The sequence below is a fragment of the Rhododendron vialii genome, chromosome 13a, assembly GCF_030253575.1.
Source record: "Rhododendron vialii isolate Sample 1 chromosome 13a, ASM3025357v1".
NCBI classification, from domain to species: domain Eukaryota; kingdom Viridiplantae; phylum Streptophyta; class Magnoliopsida; order Ericales; family Ericaceae; genus Rhododendron; species Rhododendron vialii.
In genome coordinates, this window is record NC_080569.1 from 16,230,675 (window position 1) to 16,252,148 (window position 21,474).

At 37.8% G+C, this 21,474-nt stretch overlaps 1 protein-coding gene and 1 pseudogene across 1 annotated transcript; both read right to left on the reverse strand.

The window, feature by feature from the left end:
* Nucleotides 1–2,542: 2,542 nt before the first annotated feature.
* On the reverse strand, nt 2,543–4,920 carry LOC131313915 (uncharacterized). The gene is made up of 2 exons (XM_058342409.1): nt 4,004–4,920; nt 2,543–3,893 (listed from the first exon to the last, which is right to left on the reverse strand). The coding sequence occupies exons 1-2, from the start codon at nt 4,246–4,248 to the stop codon at nt 2,543–2,545; spliced, it is 1,596 nt and encodes a 531-aa protein (XP_058198392.1). The 5' UTR covers nt 4,249–4,920.
* Nucleotides 4,921–7,772: 2,852 nt separating this feature from the next.
* On the reverse strand, nt 7,773–17,400 carry LOC131313013 (lysine-specific demethylase JMJ14-like; annotated as a pseudogene).
* Between the last annotated feature and the right edge of the window lie 4,074 nt (nt 17,401–21,474).

Below are 21,474 nucleotides of genomic sequence, written 5' to 3' on the forward strand. Positions count from 1 at the left end.
ATTCAGAACTATGGTCAGAAGAGTGCGTGCCCTGTTTGTGTACGTAGTAGGGATATGATAATATAGGGAACCAATTGGTTTTGATGTTGTTTAAATTCTTCTTCATTTCCACCCATGCATTATATTGTAGTCAATCAAAAATAGTACTCCATCCGTCCCTAAATGTTTGGCACTTTCATACTTTTTATTGTCCCATATAATTTGTCCATTTTGAAAAGTCAAAAGCAAAATATGGTAAACTTTCCATGTTACCCTTTTCTTTTGGGCACAAAATTTCAAATTCAAATTTTCAAGTACTTTTCAAAGTACACTAGAAAGGTAAGATTGAACACTTAATTTTTGTACAATACAATAATATTTCTTCCTTAAAAGTTAAAACTCCCAAAAGTGCTAAACATTTAGGGACGGAAGGAATACTAGAATAGTACTAGTTTCTCTTGTTACAGATCTGATGATTGATTGTTGACTTTGGTACGTTGGTGATACAAGCTAGCTAGTAATTAATTAGGATCCATGCCATGCCAAATTAACAACTTAGTAATTTTTAATAATTAATAACATTATATCATATATACATATATAGTATATACGGTGTTGAAAAGCTCGGCCGCCTCCCTTGACCAATTAAGATAGCTAGGGAGTAACTTGTTAACCGGCCAGAGCAATCAGAATTAATTAACCGTCATGATCAGTAGTACTGCCTAGCTAGCTTCTTCATCAATATCATATCTTATCATTTAATTAATTAATTAATTAATAATACAAGTTAAGATCGATATAATGAACTGGCAGGATCTTCATTGGTTATAATTAATTAACTAATTGGAACTGGATGGATCTTCTTCTCCATGACGCTCATCACATACGCACGTGTACCGGCCTGCATATATATATGTTGCCTGAATTCGATCGCATATATATATATATATAGATGATTAAAAATTCCTTGCTTAATTCATGTCTAGCGGAGCTAACTAATAAATCCTAAAACATATATATATGACCGATGAACTGCATGCATGGGTCCATTATCCCAATATCTTTTGTTATTGGCGAACAAGGTGTGTGTATATATATATATATACACGTACACCTTCACTTTGCTTTATAAATTTTGTTCCAAATGCATCTATATATATATATATATATATATATATATATATATATATATATATATATATATATATATATATATATACGGGGCGGTTCCGGAGACACCCAAAAAAACACCTCATAGTTTTCGATCAAATTTTGATGATCCAAGCCGCTCAATGTGATCAGAACATGATTTTAAGGATACCCGTGAGAAATTAACAAAAAAAATGACCGAGAAGGGCTTGATCCGAACAGTTTCAAACAGTTTTTTATTGAACGGTTCAAATAAAAACTGCTCAAATCAAGCCTTTCCAGATCATTTTTTTTGTTAATTTCTCGAGGGCACCTTTAAAATCACATTCTGCACATATTGAACAGTTCAGATCATAAAAATTTGATCGGGAGCTATGAGTTTGAGATTTGGAGTGTTTTTTTAGGTGTTTTTTTGGGTGTCCCTTGAACCGTCCCGATATATATATATAATGTCCTTTTTTTTTCATATTCTGAAACAGTTTCAAGACCTAAAAGTTTTCTCATCATCTATACTACACTATATATGTCTAAAGTTATATAAATTAATGTCCCTAGCTAGCCTGTACTTGTCGATTCATCATCACGAAGATTTGAACCGTCCTATCCATTATACGCGTGCGTGACTCACCCGTGCGCGTGGGGGGCAATTGCAGGAAGGGTCAATGAACGCAACTGTTGACTTTTTAACCAGCCAATGGGCATGCGACACGTGAACTCATCCTTTGCGGGGTTGACGGTTTGACCGACGAACCCTAGCTCGCCACATGGCGCCTTAGTTGCGCCGCACGTGCCCCCGCGCGTGGGAGCCACGCGCTGTCCATAGATACGCTACGCCCATATAAGGGTCGCGAGCCCATATTGCTCCTTGATGTTGTGCTTTCTAACATTTTTCGTATTAATTGATGTTGTGCTTTCTGTCATCGATCACTTGATTGTGAGTGATGAGATCGATGATTAATTAGCATATTTATTTACTTATTAATAAGTTTGTTGACTACAATATTAAGGAGAGCTGCTACTCCACACCCCACCCCCCCCCCCCCCCCCATTTCCCATTTTACCCCCTCCCCTCCCCCCTTCTCCTGTTCCTCCCACTTTTCATTAAATTTTTTTTTTCCTTCTTTTTTCTTCTTTATTTCCTTTTGTTTCTTTTTTGTTAGATTATAATTTTTTTTTATTTTTTTTTCTCTCTATTTCCTTTTGTTTCCTTCCACTTTGAACCTTTTTTTATTATTTTAATAATCTTTTCTATTTTCTTTATTTGTTTCTTTTCCCATTTACATCCATTCTTCTTCTTTTTTTTAGTCTTAACAATGAATAATAAAAATAACTTGTAATGAACAATAATAAATTTTCATTTTATTATAATTGAGTACATATTGTCAAAACATGAAAATACATAAAAACACAAATTTTAATCAATATCTTCTCCAAATGCTGCTCCCGGCATGCTTATACTCATTACTTCGTACCACAATAGCAAACGTGTTTCATAACTGGCAGCCCATCCTTTAGCTTCATCCGATGAATTCTCCTCCCACCATGTTGGGATGGGTGGTACGGGATAATGAGGTTCTAAGAAAATTTGCACGAAGTGATTGTTGTGAACACGGGCAATAGCAATTTCCCAGCGGTATTCGACTGGAACTGGAGGGGACCTCAATGGCAAATAAGTAAAACAACCGTAAACATCCTCATCAAATGTATGCAGTACAAGGTTGTACCTTGTTGCGATGACAACTCCCAAAGTCATAGCCTCCATCCAATGATTTTGTGGTGCTGTAGGCTCGAACCAATTCAGTAAAATTAGTAAATGATTTGGCCAATCATGTACTGGATAAATCACACTGTATAGATAAAAATTTTGTCGAATCTCTTCAATAAGCTCCTCTCGTACTCGACTCCAATCATTTTCACCATACCCGATTAGTGCAGCTATCGCCCTGAATCCACAATGACCATCACCAAGCACGTCAACAGTGTGGGAAACATAACGTTGATAAGCCTGAGGTAATCGTTGAATGTAGCGATCAGTGATGGATGGAACTATAAATTGAGTTTTGTGAGCCCCAAAACCCCTCCCACGTCTCCCTCTCCCTCTCACTCGCGATATTGCAGTCTTTGATCCTGAAGTGGATGCTTCTGAGAAAGAAGGTACGCGACGTGTACTTTGCTCATCTCTATCTGTAGGTCGACCTCTATGTTTTGTGTTGTACGATGGAGGTCGAACTGTGCTACAAGATGGATCTGCCATATCGATAATCCTGTCTATGATATGCTCTCGCATAGGTGGATCCATCCCATCTAATATCTCAACGACCTGAGATGTCCTGTCAGGTCGTGCTCCCTCTTCATTAAACTCGGTTGCGTGCATAGACAACCTAGTCCAATGAGCGTGGATACTCCATAGCGGAATTGGAGTGGAAATGGAACGATAATATGCAAGATTGTGCATGCATGGCAATCCATGTGTGATTTTGATCGTACAGTTGCAATAGCCAACAATGTGGGGGGATACTTCTAAAGCGGTTTCTAGCTGATCATGTATGAACTCCATTGCCTCTAATGAAATGCGACACCTAACCTGATCAAAAATGTCGTCACGCAATTGTTTGTGGCGTGGAATGTTCAATGATTTCTCGAACGACTTCTTAATTTCCCCGAACTGATTTTTCAACATCTTTTCTATTTTATCAAAAGATGTTTGTAGCGATGACATAGTATCCCCCAAATATAGCTTTAGCCTCGCATGTGCAGACTCTGCCCTGTAATAGAATAATGCACTGTGTTTAAATAGGAAAGTATCAAAAAGTATTTCTTCGTGTAGTAGAGAAATGCACAAAATTTTAATAGTAAAGTCAAAAAGCGATTTTACCTTTGACTTGAATTGCTTCCGAGGTGCATACATGTATCTGTCCATGCTGAAACAAACCGCTCTTTGTACGACCTTAACCATGTTTGCCACAGGTAAGTTATGACATACGGGAACTGGCGAAAATCGTCGCACATGGCTTGCCACTTATGTTCGAAAGACGAAGGTGTAGATGAATTGATAAGCGAGTGCCATGACTTGATGAAGCGCTTCCATTCCGGACCAAGCACACGACTGCAGTTCTTCATGACGCACTGATTTATGTGTCAAATATACAAGATGTGACGTGCCGTAGGGAAACATGCTTCAATGGCGTTCATAAGCGCTAAATCCCGATCTGAAACAAACACCAATGGCATCGACGCCCCCTTTTGAAGCATCCAGTTTTTTAAGTTATCCAATGCCCATGTCAATGTCTCTTCTCTCTCATTACTAAGATAAACGAACATAAGCGAGTAAGTTCGCCATGTGGATGTGATACCCGCAACCTCCAATAGTGGTTTTCGATACTCATTGGTCTTGTACGTGGCATCAATGATCAGTACAGACGGAAAGTTGACAGATAGCTCTAGACTCATAGGATGAACCCAAATAATATCTGTGATTTCGTTAGTATCCGGATTTGTAAGAAATTGATGGAGGTAATGTTTCTTAAGTAATTGACGTATGACATACTGAATAGGAGTTAGACCCTCCAGTTTGACTGCTTTGTTTGAAAAAATGGTGTTATAAATGCTCTTGATTCCCGTAGTGTTTGACGGGTCTTTTTGCTTCAAAATATTAAGAATCTCACGAGGCGCAGTGCTGTTGGCCATGTCGACCACAAATTGTTTCTCTATTGGTTTTAGCCTTGACGGGTACTCGTGGCCCTCAATATGTTTTGCTATTTCATGGTTATGGACACCACTAATAACCTCTAAACCCCACCTGCTACCGTATGGATGTTGTGGTATACCTCGCAGTTGAAATGGGCAATCGCATTTTCTAGTCCCAGTGCTTCTTTGCAAGGATTGCCCTTCAACATGATTCCGTGGAGGTTCGTACTTTCCTCCTCTTTCACAACCAAGAATGCATTTCGGCAATTTGCCGCCTTTTAACTTAGCAGAATTTAAAATAACCACCACAATATCATATTTTAGACCAACGCTCCGTGCCCAAGCTAACATATCTTCTCTACTTTCAAAAATCTATATAAAAAAAACGAATATGTATAAATACAACATTAACCAGTCTTAACATAAATAACGAATATGCAAAACAATAACAATAAAAACTAACCTGGTCGATGGTAAATTCTAGTGTATAATCGCGACTATTGTGGGAGATACTCTCCTCACTACGAACATCATTCTCAAATGACCAACTATCTGAAATTGAAAAGTTGTAGTCATCCATTATTCCGTCCCGAATTCTCCGCTGCGGCGTTCCTAAAAAATTTGACAAATACATAGTCTGTGAAGAAAGCCTAAGTAACCATGCTAAATTTTCACCGAAAATCATTATTCTAAATTTTGTGGACTATGTTTGACATAGAAATAACCAGGAAAGTCCCAGGTCGGATGGTCGGACAAGTCCAGTTAGAATCACCATTCCTTCCTTAGTCGGTACGAAGCCAGACTTGTTGACAAACTTTCGAGGGTGTTAGCCTCGGATTACTCCACAATTGTAAAAATGATCATAAAGCATAGTGTCACATGGACGGACACCTTTGGAGTGGAAACCACTTGTGCTTTAGACTAGTAATTTTAGTAGAATAAGTTTGCTAGCTATCTTTAGTACTTTAACTTAATATGCATTTTTAAACACAAAAATAAAATATAACAGAAGGTTACGGTAGCTTACGGAAGATGAATGTGGCTATCGAACAAAGTGACTTCTTACGGTAAGCTTACGGTAGCTTTGAAAGAGATAAATAAATATTGACTAAACTACTAAATATTTTGGATCAAGAGGCTGGTCGGGTGGTGGTTTGGTGGCAGCCTTGGGTTGAGTTTCTTGAAGAACTCAAGAAGAAATTCAATAATACCAAGAACAAAATAAGAACAAAGAGCAAACACAAAGTTTCTAGAGAGAAAAGTTGGAGAGGTTCAAGGTGTGAATTGAATGGTTTCACAAAGGGTTCTATTTATAGGAAAATGAGGACCTCTCTCCTCACCCCATATGGCCCCCCCCCTATATTTGCTTTATGGTTGAAGTCTAATTCTAGGTTCAAGTCTAATAAAAATATAATTACAAAAATAAATGTTTCAATTTTCAATCTGTTTGAACCGGTGCAAAGATGTTATTTTCTGATCATTTCATCATAAATGGTCGTAATAAATTTTTGCCTCCAAAGCCTTTCAATGAACACCCTAAGAGAGTCTTGAAACTAAAAAATGAGTTTTAGGATGTTTGTTGAAAGGTCTTAGAGCAAAAAATTCATTATGACCATTTAAAATAAAATGATCAAAAAAATACGATTTTTGACCCGGTGTATTTGTAGAAATTAAATAAATAAGATAAAATTAATTAAATAAAAATTAAATTTAAAAGGTGAAAGTGTTTTAAGAGGGGAGGGGGGGCCGGGGGATAATCCGGATTTTAAGGAAGTATGGGGTTTGATAAAATAAAAATTAAATTTAAAAAGTGAAGGTGTTTTAAGAGGGGAGGGGGGCCGGATGTTTTTTGGGTGGGGGGCCGGGGGATAATCCGAGTTTTAAAGAAGTTTGGGGTTTGATAAAAAAAAAAAGAAAACAAAAAGGGAAGGCTGGGGGGGGGGTGGGGGCGGGGGCGGGGGGAAGGAGTAAGGAGGGAAATGGGGGGTGGGGCCGGGGGGGTGGGGTGTCAGGGGGGGAGTAGCAATTTACGTATTAAGCCAGGTGATGATCGAGAATGTTCAAGGCCATAATTGAAACCCAGAAATTAGATGCACAAATCCACTGAGACATGCATGGAATTGCGGATCACAAGAAAAGCAAATTCTCTTAGGAAGCAGAATTTGGCGTGGGCACACACACAAAGTGTAATTACAAAAGGAACAAGTGAAAGATAGTGTAAAGGGAATGGTGCAGAATACCAGTACCATTGTAAGGATACAAAAGGCAGACTAGGGACCGGTCACTTGACCCCTTTGAACCAACTCTAAATGAATCAGCCATGCACCGGACACGCCCGAACCCTCTCTCTCTCTCTCTCTCGATCTCGAGTGTGTGGAAGCGGATGCTACTGTGAGCACCACACTCTTCGTCTTTGTGAGAGCGGCATTTTGGTATATGCATGCATGCATCTAAGGAATTGGTGTTCCAATGATCAACAGTACTACTAGTACTCTCGCTAGCTATAGACTCGACGACTCAATGGGCAAAAACATTTTCCATCATTTATATCTCTAAAAGGAATTTTGATTATCAAATCTACAAATAAGGAACTCGCAGTATTTCAAGTCTCAGTATCACCTCAAGGAACTCGCCCTTGGACAACCTCATAACATTAAGGAACGAATTCTTGTTTTAGATTCACACATCCTTCTCCGAAACGTTTCTTTTTGCATCTTTTTGCATTTTTTAATGATCAACAAAAGTGATCAATATCTTCTTTTGAATTAATATCAAAAGTCAGTAATATTAAAATAGTTAGACTTGTAGATAGCTTGGAATAAGAGTTTTACTCCTAACTTCCTGTCTTCTGGCACCTAAATCTATATTCCTGATTACCGATTCTCAATTAGATGATAAAAACCGAAAGGAAAATAGTAGCATGTAAATTTCAAAAATAGCTAATAAAAAGTAGTATGTGCTGGAAGCCTTTTCTGTTATAAGTTAAATGCCACCATCTAATCAATACAAAAATTCTAGCCAGAAAAGAAGAAAAAAATAATAATTCAGCATCCTGAGCGGACAACTCAGGATCAGGGCTCTCCCTTTTATGAGGAAATTTCTAAAGAATGGGCACCTAATAATAAATGACTAAAAAAACCAAAATTAAACGAGAGAAAGAATAATTGGAGCTTATTATAGTCCTCTTTATTTACAGTTTCTCTGCATCTCCTCAGTTAATGTTGTGAGAAACGCTCTCCATTCTGGGCTTCTTGACTCGCTGCACAAAAATCTATACACGGTCTTCAGTTCTTCAGGATTTGCCTTCTTCAATAATCCTCGAATTACACACTGATTCTTCATGGATTGTTAATTTATTACTGCTACCAACTAAGGATAAATCTTGCTCTCGCTGTTTTAGAAGAAAACCGAAAAGTCTTGTTTGATTTTCCGCTGCTGCAGATTGAGTTGATCCGAAAGGGTAGTTGTCATCACCCGAACTCGTTGGCACTTCAGGGATGACATCAATTGAAAGCTTGTGGTTCCAGTACTCCTCGGATTGATGGTTAGGATCAAGAGCCTCGATAGCCTGTCAATGCTCTTACACCATTAGATTGTGGAACTCAAGTGTAATACTGTCATGACTAGTCTCACAACATGGCACATAAGTTACACACGCACGCAGAGAGAGAGAGAGGTTTACAAACACGGGAAAACACCCACATAGAGCATCAATACAAAATAATTTCAACCGAGCAAGCAGAGGCGGAGGTAGCTAGTGGGGGGGGCCAATTTTTTTTTAAGCTAAGTAATTTAGTTAGGCACCTACTGGTATTCGGACAAATTCGTACTTTATAAAGTTAAATTTGTGAAAGATTTCTTTTAAAAAATGAACGGTTTGATCATAACCATAATATCTCAATGGCTTTAATTTGAAGACCACAAGAGAGTTGGACAAACTTTTCTTCTTCTTAAAAAAAAGATCCATGACAATATTTAACTAAACGAATACATACATAATCTTTCTCTTCGCATTTTAACAGTCAATACGCACTAACAAAAGTGAACTCCTATTAAACAGTGACACTCCCGAAAGTAAATCCTGGCTCAGTCACTGCGAGCAAGGTTTTGGTTTAAAATCAAAAGTCCCAAGGAATGACAGTACTTTTGATTTTAAACCCATCCAATGAATTTAGTATTTGTTTCATCAAAAAAATACTCATTTGTTTCTGTTGGAAGGAGTCCTCTTCTATTGGAACATTTTTTCCTTATTAGGTAGGCATGTCTAGATGGAACCAAATTTTGAACCTCTTGCTTGGCCTCTATAGCTCCAGGTGGCAATTGACCAACTCTATTTTTATCTCAATTTTTTGCCATTCTTGTGTGCTGGTTTTGAAATTATTCGGCATGGAAATGATCCTAAGTTAGATATTAGTGACGAGAGAATGACATAAACTCAATCATAAGTTGAAATAGCTGGTGTAAGAAGAATATATTGGAATCATGCACAACATGCAGACAACTGTTTGTTGAGTTATCAATGTTTATAGGATGGTCATAGTTGGTTTTTTCATTTCCTTCATTTAAAGGTCAGCTTCCACGTTGGTTATTGTTTATCTACTCCAGTAGACTTCTCATTCAAAACCCTTAAACCATGGCGAGGTTACACCACTCATTTTCAGCCCCCACTAGAGTATGAAAGCTTTTCTATATTTCAAGTATCATTGTCATTGTATACGTAAATATTCGTCATCAGTTGAGACCCTTCTCGTATAAGAGGTAATAAATGGGATTAAGCCACGGTAGGGTTACCTGAATAATGGGTGGTGAGAGAAACCCAAACATTTCAAGCCCATTGATACTTTCTGGAGGTTGCAAAGGCGGCATTCCCTGATTCCCCAAATCCCTCTGGGTTACGATTTCTTGGTTTAGCCTTTGTAGCACCATGTCCCAACACTCTTCTGCTGAAATATTTGCAAAGCTCTCTGTTGGGCACCCCTCTAAGGTAACCTGCAAACTCACCCAAATGAGAACACACCCAAATGAGACAAATGCCAATTAGACATGTTTTTCGGAGTGCAACAATGTGCTTTCATTTTGGACACATATTCTACTGATTGTGCGTCAGTAGTGTCTTTATTGTCAGAGTATTTTCACGAAAAACAAGCACATCTGCCCAATTAAAGTAACCCAGAACTGCCTTTAGTTTTTTTTTTTCCTAAAACTCTCTTGCTGCTGCTTTTTTCTTACTATATTCAAGATAACTTCATCATCTGCAACAAAAGTGTCGTTTGTATCTTTCCATTCACAAGGGTAAACTGCGTATACCTCTCTTCATGAAGTTACATTGACATTTTCAAGTTCCATTAACAGTGTTATACTGTTCTATGGAACAAAGCTAACTATTATCAGAATAGTGACTGCTCTGTCCCGGACATACAAGAAGCTTCCCAATTACTTCAAAAGCATGGGTAAAACGAATGGGGATTCATTATGAAAGCTCCCAATCCACTGGCATATAGAGTCTCCATGGTCAAGGAAATTAGAAAGAGTAGAAAAACTGATGTTTTCTGTTGATGATTTCCTTGGCACACATCAAACTTTTCAATTGGATGATCCATTCATCCAACTAGTCGAAGATTAGCATCATGGTAAAATCCTACTAAACAAAAAAATAACATCTGCAACAAACAAGATATTTCCGTACGTAGCCTATATCTTAAAAAGGATTCTTAGATAATACCTTAAACCAAGGCCCAAGGAGCCCAACATTCGAAATTTCTGATACATAGCTACTCATTTTGTTTGGATTTAGCACATCATAAAACTTCACACGGCTTCTGAATCCTGTGATGTTTCATGCACATATCAAACCAAGACAATCATAAATTTTCCTTGCAAGACTCAAGATAATTAAAAAAATTGTTCCAGTGAAGAATTTTTTTTGGTAACCATGCAAGTAGTCAAAACAACAATACCTAAGGGGAAAATGGCCTGCTTGCTGCACCACAGCTTCCCTAGCACTAACGTTCCATAATTTAGAGGATCAACACAAAATCTCAACTTTTGCACTGAACAAGTTAGCCTGTTCCTGTCGGACTGCTGTACACATTCATCTTTTAGCAGACAGTTCGATGGAACACTTGAATGGGGTGAATCAAAAAGATCCATGCCAAACAACTTTTTAACATCAGATGGCCATGAAAAACCTGCCTCCCTTGAACAAGAAGGATGATCTTTGTTTGAAAGAACTTGTGAACCAGAAGAATCAGAACCATCAGTTCCTTCTTCATCATACAAGTCAAGATTCAAATCAAAACTGCATTTCTCCTTTACGTGATCTTCATTGGTTATAACTGGATCTTCACCATGACGCTCACATACCATGTTGCCTGATTCACATAGATTAAAAATTCCTTGCTTGACATCTAGCGGAGCTACATCTGAAGAAACCATAAAACATGATGAACTGCAGGGGTCCTTTATCTCAATATCTTTGGTTTTTGGTGAACATGATAGACGTTCACTTTGCTTTATAAATTTTGTTCCAGATGTATATATAATGTCCTTTTTATATTCTGAAACGGATTCAAGACCTACCAATGCCCATGCTTTTAAAGCATCTAATTTCCCCTCCAATGCTTCAAGTAGCAATTTCAATTCATCCATCATGTAACGAACAAGGACAAATCTGCTGGCTGACTCGCAGGAACATATGAGGTTTGCATGTTTAAGACATGCAAACCTATCAGGGGAGCACTTGCAACAGACAGCAGAGAGGTGCAAGTCATAGAAACATGAAAAACACTCTCTCTCGTCATTGGCGTCATAATCTCCTTCCATCTTTAGGAACTGCAAATCAGTCGGAAGCAGTCTTATTCTTTCCTCTTCCATGAGAACCCTTTTCTGAATAAAAAGTGCAACAATATAAGGGATATAACTATGTATTACAACAGTATACTAGATGAGTGCATGAGCAACTTTCCAACACTATGCAAACATGATGGTACATGCATCCATGCTTTTTGTTTCATGTAAGGGTGGGGGGAATAAGAGAGAAGCGTGTCTATTCCCAAACCTCTATTGGTGCTATGTGTTGAATCTATTCTACATAATTGGTCCCCCTAAACTTGTAGTTTGTTCTAAAGATTGTAGAATCAACCCAAGCACCCCGTCAAAACAAAAAGAACAATTAGTTTTGTTCTGAAGATTGTAACTAATCGGCTTCCCCTTTGAATTGTAGTATTGCATATCGGATTATCATGCGTCGCTTTCCAAACATAGAACTTTGCTAGGGTCTTTCGTACATTAAATGCACCTTTGTATGATATCCATGTTTATTATCTTTCAGAAACTGATTTTCTCTATCATTACATAGGTTAAAAGGCATCATGTATGACTCTAATTAGGACTTTGACCCCACAAAACAAAAAAGCTTGGCTCCACCCCAACATGCAGTTATGTTCATACAATTTTTGCATGTATAAGTACTTCCCTACATATAAATCCATTAATTTACCTTAACTGCCTTGGTAAGTATCCCATCCTTGCCACATACACTTTTCCAAATCAAGCTTCTCGGAGTCTCCTCTTTGAGAACAGATAACTCCGAAAGGACATGGATAGCTTCCCTAGCTGATGCTAATAGCAACTTGTCATGAGAAACTGATGTCTTGCGACGTTGCTGGCTGTAGAGCTCAACTGCAGTTTGCCCATGTTCTAACCAGTCAATTGGGGCCACATTCACCGCCTCCGCACAGTTGAATCCACAGTTAAATCCAGAATGGTATGCCCTCGGAAAAGTAAGAACAAACTCCCCAGAATGCTGGACAACTCTATACACTGGTACCCCCTCATCCTTCAAAATTGAAGGAGACAGCTGAGTCACCTGTTGAATCAAAACAATCGTATACTTAGTACATTAGTATACGGACAGAAACATATTGAGGAACAGTGAAATCTGCCGGATATGATTTCTACAGTTACTTAGAGTGAAATATAGGGACATACAGGGAGGAAGGTGCCAAACAAAATTTGACTAACGTCAGACACTCAGGAACAAGGTGTGACCAAACGTACCTCAGAATATTCTGGATGTTTATACATGTTTAGTTGCAGTTTTCAGAACCTGTTTTCTAGATCTTTTTTTCAAAAATTAAACATGTTTTGTTGGCAGTTTTCGAAACTTGTTTTTATGATTTCTCTGGAGAAGAACGCGTTTCTGAGGACAAATAAAAAAGATGTTTTCATAAGCTCAAAAACTACTGCACTTAAAAATAGGTACAAAAATGTAGTGGATGCGTTTGTTTTCAATAACAGTGGTCAGAAAAATATTCCACAAAATTGATCCTGAAACTTGCAACCAACAGGGTTCCTTTCCAAAATTTTCAACATACACAAAAACACACCAATAAAGATATGTGGTGTGCATGCAAGCATTCAAAGCAAACACCCATATGCCAGCTTAGCTGCTTAATGACGGCGTCGCACACATACAGGCAATGTTCCCTTACCAGTTCACGAAGCAAATCAGGTTGCTCTTTGAACAAATCTGGTAGATGCTTTTTCATAGCATTCTCCAGCTCACAAGCATGGCTTCCAGGTACTCCATACCATATCTTTGGATCACCCCAGTGTAAATAGTTCAGAGAGTAGAGATGGTGATCTTCAACATGCTTTTATCAAAGAATGGGTAAATAAATGTGAGGTTGCAGCATCAAAATCCATCAATTTCAGCGTATCCAATTTGATTCGAACTGTATAAGGACTGCCAATATGTTTTTCCTTAATTTAGAAACACGCAGTGCAACACTTACCCAACAAAATGATGAGAAGCACATCCCCACATAAAGCCACGGCACTAAAACTCCTGATATTTCACATCGTTCAAAACATAATACAGAACCAGGCAGCCGAGGAAAGTTATTTAAATTCCAGCCTGAAACTGTATACTGATCAGATTCTTCTTCTGATAACAAAGATGATGCCTTAGGGAACCCACTTCCAAATGATCCAGTTTCCAGATCAGCTCCATAGTATACCTGCAATAACAAAAATTGATAGCAGTATTTTCTATTTTGGTCTTGAAAACTGTATGCGTCATGCAAGGATCAAAATGACATTTTGGCATGTTGTTTCATATGGCTAGGGACAAGGAAACGGGAAACATTTTGGAAACGTTTCAGAAGAATTTTGAAAATGTACCCGGAGCATAATAAAAAAGTCAAAAATCATTGAGAATGTATTTTGTCATCATTGGATGGTCCTAATAGTTGTCAAAACAACTCAATGTTTAGGTATGGTTCGTACAAATTTTACATGTATCAGTGTTTTTTCGATAGGTACGGTTGGAAACATGGGAATTTTGGAATTTGCACTAGTTTTTCGTTTTGGTCTCCAAGGAAATAGAAATGTTTCCGTCATTTTTATGGAAATGGAACACAAAAGTATTCTTCCCTTGATACACATCTAATTAAAAAGGTACAAATAAATACAAGAGAAAAGGATGCCAACATATTTCCATACCTCGACCTCATCCGTTGGCTTCTCAACAATCCGCCAGTATTCGCCTTCAATTTCCTGAACCGAGGGTTCCCATCCCTTCTTCTGTTTGATCTCATTGATAGTCAAGTCTTCTATCACATCCTCCACCCCAAAATAACAATCTTTGAAATGACTAGCATACTGTTGAAACTCTTCAAGCGTGAAGTCTGATCCTGACTGGAAACCAAACTTCTCATCACTATCAGAAGTGGTGGTTGATTCACAAGCTTCAGAATTAGGACGTCTCCTGGAATTTCCCATTTTTGAAGGCCTCCCCCGTTTCCGCTTCCGCCCTCTTTTCTTTCTCATGGGTTCCCTATTCTGAAGCAAGTCAACTTGTTGAACTCGAGTTGAAAATTTGGCATGTTCCCAAATACTTTTTTCCTTAAGACAGCAAGGTGGAATCCAGGAAGGAGGTGGTACAATCCTACATATACCATATGCTTCAGCTTTTGGGCGTATTTTGTTTATGTAACCAAGTGTATCCTCAAACTCCTAATTGGAATCACCGCGAAGAAAATAATTAATTGTGGGTACGGGTACCAAGGTAAAAATCACATATTCGCACTGCAAGAGAAAGAAAAATACCTCTAAAGTCGGGTAGAATATAAGAGCTTCATCAATGACAGGCCTGCATGCTTCATCAGGATTCCACCTAGCTGATATCTGCTTGTACAAATGAAGAATACAACTTGAAGTAAGAGTAAAAATTGTCATCTCTAATTTTCTTTTATCCTAAGAATTGTAAAATATAACTTAAATGTTCAGTTGAAAAGCAGTCAAGGATGTTACTTTAAACAATATTATCATACCTTCCGACTGCGCGGGCTGCCTGAGGACTCAAGGCTGTTGTCATTTTTCTGCATGTTCTTTGAAGAATGATCCTGCAAATAAATTTCGTAAGCTCACAAGTATAAAACTCGGTCACTTGGCTTACCTAGAAACATGACTTTCTGAACACACAAAGCATAGATTTGATGAGTTATCAATTGTCCCAAAAAAGCTATTACAATATAGGCAACAATGTATATCAAGCTCTGTAAAACCATCCCTTTCCCGATAGAATTTCAATGATCCGATACAATATAGGCAACAATGTATATCAAGCTATTACAATATAGGCAACAACTCCCTTGCTTGTATAATCAAAATCAGCTCCAGGTAAATTTGTGTATTTAGTTAAACATACACATTAGTTGCCATAGAGTCATGATGCTGTGCGACATACTTCTCAGGGTCATGATAACATGCATGCTCTCTACGAGACTTGTGCAAGAAACACTTCTATCCAATATCTCATAAGTCACTACATAAACATGATGGATGAAAAGTTGAAACTTAAGCATAACTAATCATGTATCCTGGGTTAGTATCAGAAAAATGTGGTTTTACGTATTCCCAATGAAATCCTTCCCCAGAAACAGTTCATAATATGCATTGTATACCCAAGGTTTCCTAATGCAGGAAATAATGAAGTTCCACATAAAATTTAGGAAACTCAATACCATGGTGAATATCATGCACATAAAGGAAAATGTAAACCTTCATGTTTTTTCAACAATCAAATTCTGGTCTGGAGCTTGGAACAAATGGCCTTTACATACTTGAGGAGAAGAAGTTTGTAGTGGATTCAACCACCATCTCTTTTTCAACTGCAAAAAACAGAAATGCAGAAAAACAAACTGACGTCAGAGACAATACATTATGTTAAAACAACTAGAAATAGAAAAACAAGCAATGAATACATGCATTAAAATCGCAAATTGTACAGCACACAGATATAATAATCTGATCTGCAGATTAAACCTTTAAGGGAGTGACAAGAAATTACAAGTTTTTGAAGCACAGAAGGAACAATTGTACCTAACCAACAAAATAATTTCCACCTTCAATGTCAAAATTCTTGTCATGAATAAGAACTGTTCCAAAGAGTATAAGAAATAGTGAAACCTAATCTATTGTCATCCCTAGGTTATAAAATTTGGCATAACTTTTAACAAATTGAACAAGTACCAAATTTCCTCCAATTCAATTTCTGTGGAAACAACTTCAACCCACAAAAACGACGTAGGGAAAGCAACGAGACCCATACAAAAACAGAATCACTAAAAAAACAAAACCAAAAGCAGCAACAAAAAATCTGCCAACATAATATCACACTGATGCAGCAATTTCTTTCTCAACAAAAAAAGAAGTTAAAATCATAAGAAAGATGGTATGTAATCATAAGAAAGACGGTATAATATATTGAGTAGTACAATCTAATCAAGCAGGAGGCCAAAAATGGACGGTAAGAAGCCTATTGTACAAAACCTAATTAGACATGAGGCCAAAACATGATATTAATCGTGAAAAATCAAGACAGTTTTCATGGATTAGATGTTTAGATTATTATAAGATTAAACAGAACCAACGTAATAAAACCTAATCTGCCTTTATCTCTTGAAAACCACAGCCCTCCCTTCTGCAAACCCAATTGAATGCAGAGCCCACTCCTTACGGTTCAACAATTGGGTAGAAGTCTTAATAATAATGGACAAATACTAAATACAACCTATAAAGTCCCACATGAGGAAAAGCAAAAGAAACTCATACAAAGAGTCTCAATTAGACAAACCCATCCAATCTCAATGCATAAAACAAATCTACAAGAGGGACAAACAACAAATCTGCAAACAAAAATCTGTTAAAGAAACATATTATTATTACCTTTCTTAACAAAGAAGGAGAGAGAATGTAAAATCCAATTTTAGACGGTAAAACCTATTGAATAGTATAACCTAACAGAGCCATAACGACAAAAACTGACAGTAATCCTGAACGAAACAGAGAACCCAGAAAGTATTATTCATGGAATAAGCATTTGGAAACAGGAGCAATTTACCTCAAGAACAACTAAAAATCCCACGTTCAAGATTATTCCTATTTTACAAGTAATCTTTTTCAATATTATATGTTACTGTTATTACATATCTTTTATAGGTCTTTCAAGGAAGCAATAGAAGGGCAGGATAAGGACTCGTAAACGAGGAAGTTGGATCTAGAGAGAGAGAGAGATGGGTCAACCCAGAACTGAAAGGAAGGCACGTACGCACACAGTTTTAACCGAAATGGGTTGGGCCGAAAATCAACCGACCAAGACGGAAATTATTCAGTGGTCCGGGAGTACACTTTCTCCTCTCACACAGAATTCATATGTAGGCTCCACATATTATGTGAGAGAAGAAAATATACTCTCGGAGTACAGTATCTCGGAGGGGAAGCCTATTGCCAATACTACTCGGCTTGTTCGTTTTGGGTCTCAAAAATCAAAATTCCTGAGCACAATTTTCAATAAATTTTCTATATCTAACTTCCTCCACTTATTATTTCGTCAATCAATATGGGCGAGTTAGCCTCTATAGATTCTATTGAATCTTAGGTTGACATATTGCTTGATATCCCACCTACTATGGTTGGACCAGCCTTTAATAACCTGGAATTCAAATTTATTATTCTCAAAAATCTCCCTCCAACTCCAAACCAAACAGGTTGCTTTTCTTGGTAAGCATAATTGATAATACTATGAGAAGTTGTACTTCTTGTTAATCGGAATAAGAAGTTGTACCTTGCTTGGATGGTTACATTATGGCGATGAAATGGGGCAAGGTCCGGTCAAGTTGCCTTGCAATCAGTTTGGTTCAGCTTTGGATCATTTGTGGGTCCTCTTTAAGCCCACAATAATGATTGAAGCTGTTCATTTTTTAGAGTTAGTTGAAAACATTGAGCATGCAAAAATCACGTTAATCAGATATCATTTTATATGATATCAAAATGCATTTATCTTCAGAATATTGCGTCAAATGAGTTGCAATCCAGTGTTGCATATTTTTTTCCTTACAAACTTAATCCATTTAGAAATCATATCATTTGATATCCGATCAACGTGATTTCTGGCGTGGTCAATGTTCTCAACGAGCTCTAAAAAACAAACGGTTCCGATCATTATTGTAGGCCCAAAAAGAACCCACAAATGGTTCAAAACTGGACGTTGCAAGATAACTTGACTGGACCCTTGTCGGGGGGGGGGGGGCTTGACATGGCAAGATCTAGAGTTTTGAATTTGATAGAGTTGATCCCAGCCATCAAATGGACCATTCTGGACTAGAGCCGAACCCGATGAAATGATAATACGAAGGAAAGACCATTGGTACAATTCTGGATTTCTGAACCCAAATTGCTCCCACCAATTCTGGCGTAGAGTTCTCGGGCTTTGCTTTGAGCTAAAACTTGTAAAGTTATCACTTGAAGCACTCACCTTTTAGAAGACCTCAACCTCCGATAAATATTTGTAGTCAAGTTGGTTAACTAAATTAAAAGTTATAGAAAATTTAATTTAGTATGAACAACTTAACTAAATCTAAAAAATTGTAGTGAAAACGTTGCCTTGGTCGTTTTGTTAGAGCGGCTGACGACCATCTTGAATTAAGGTTTAACAAAAGGTACAATGCTAGTGCAGAAAGTCAAAAAAATAACTTATGCTTGAGAAAATTAGCTCAAACCAATATATATATATACACACACACCCAGTAGCGGAGCCACCTTGAGACAAGGGGTGGCATCCGACCCCCTCCTTCCAAATTACAATGGAGATAGTTATAGTTTTCACCCCAAAATTGCTTACTTGATCCCAATTTTACATTACAATTTGCCCCAGTCCGTTTAAAAGTTTGAAACTTGAGGAAAAAAAGAGGGCAAAATAAAATATCCTCACTTCTCCCCCCAGAAAAACCCAAAAAATATCTACTTAACTCCTTTTTGTTTACCATGTCAATGTTTTTTTTTTTTACTATCAAGTAGTATGAAACAAAAAAAATTTGTGCTATAGGAAATTGACCCCACTGCCAAGAATTTTTGGCTCCGCCCCTACACACACCCCACAACATTCTCTAAAAAACACACTTAAACATTCATTTCCTAATCTTAACTAGCCAATTTTTCTTAAATCTATATACTTTACTAGAGTTTCTACTTTATCTCTTTTCCAAAAATTTGTTTTCCTCAATATGTCTGTCCTACTTAAACATTTGTTTATTCTTTATTTTTCTCCTTACATTTTGGTAAAATTACACGGAGACCTCCTCATCTATACATTTTGGACACGGAGACCCCTTAACGTTTAAAATTATCCATTCAGACCCTCTCATCTATATGAAATAAAAAATTGGCTAACTCTGTTAGTGGATTGAGAGAAAATGACGATTCTACCCCTTAAAAATTGCCTACACTAACCCTTCATCTTTTAAAAGTCTTCACGCTGACCCCTTCATCTTAACGGTCTTTTAACAAAAGGGTGCTGATTGGTTAGTAGTTATAGGTGAGGGGGTGCTTTTGGGCATTTTTTAAAATTAGGGGTGTTTGTGTCAAAAATATATAGATGAGGGGGTCTCCGTGTGATTTCACCTTACATTTCAACAGCCATTTTAAAATGGTCATGTTATTTTTGAGAATGAACAAGATGACAAACTCATTCTCAGTTTTAATCGGACCTCATCGAGCACTTTAGTAATTTCATGGCCAATAGTAGGATATCGTAGTTTTAAATTTGGTTGTGACTTTAAATTTTATGTTTTTAATTATTTTTTAGTAGTGTTTGTAACTTGAACTATGTCATGTTTATTCATTGTTGTGAGAATCATATTGCAAAGAACATATATTATGTTGTTGCACCCATAATTAATTTTTTGTTATTGGAGTAATTCATTGCTAAAAAAAAAACTGATTTATAATTAAAATGTAAACGATGGTGCTTTCGACAGTGAAACTGTTTGAATCCATTTTATGAAATACAACTATAAACAGATAATATGACCAATAGATGGTGAATTCAGGTATACTATGGAGAGCCTCCTGCACGGAAAAAATTCAGATGCAATGGTTATTTGTAATGCCCTCTCATATGGAGTGGGTCTCATGTATAGGTAGGTTCCATCTAATTTGAGGGTAGCGTTTCTACTGGATTCATATTCAGGGATTCGCGAAGTTTTCCCCACATGGGCAGATTGGTCTTGGAAGTCGCCAGTGTGTTCTCTTTGCTACAGTTCTCAATTTCATTAAAGGCCTCCCAAAACTTCTTAGCGTAATCCCAGGCTTGATGGGAACATCTTGCACATGATGGTGTCATCTCCAATGTGCATGAACTTAACATTACCTGTTGGTAGTGCTGAATGTGTGCGAGCCACCGAGTTTGTGTTCGTTTCGTACGCCGTAAACGCATTGTGTTTCACCCTGCTTGGCAATCTCGCTTCTTGCAAACGTCTTGAGAGAGGAGAAGCTGCTATTCGACTAAGGGCCTTACGTTCGACTTCTCGTGTAGTTATAGCGCCTTCCTCACGCCAACCAAATCTCCGTTCTTCCTCCCCCTCACGGTCAGAGTCAAATCTCAAGTACTTGTCTTGGTGGTGCTTTTTCAACCTCTCCCTCTCTGGGGTCGGGCTTTTGACTCTCTTTTTTTCGTGGAGAGGCATCTTTATGCTTCTCTAGTGTTTGGCCCCTACTTCTGTAATCACCACTTGTGCTTCCAAATCTCTCTGTTTTTCATATATCTCTCGCTTGCGCTTCTTCATAAGCCAAGGAAGTTCCTCCAAATCCCGCTCTTTCCTTTCGAGACTTTCTTCGTAGTCTCGGACACTTTGGGAATGCCTGTCAGACTTTCGGAGCTCATCCTCACGATAAGACCGGGATTCATCCATCTTCTCATTTCTCGCGGACTTCGAGCTATCCTGCCCATCATCCTCGAGGCCATGAATCTCCCTCAATGACTGGCCCACAGTTGCTACATTCTTCAGCTTTTCCTTTGTCACTTTCTTCGGAGCATTGAGGGTTCCAAATCCCCGTCCTTGTTCAGATGGCTCTCCATTTGCAAAGTTTTTGGGTCTGCTAACGTCATGACTAATCTCAAAGAACAACTTTGGTTCCCACCAACAGCACCAAATGTGAAGGAAAATAAATCCACGTAGTATTGGAATACGCTCCTTGAGTTCAAACCACACGCGCTCGTCGCCGGAACCCTAATGCCTACAAAACAAGGCACAATGAGTGCACTTTTGCCTCTCTTCAGTAAAGGCCTTCTAATGCCTAAGTTGGATCACATACTAA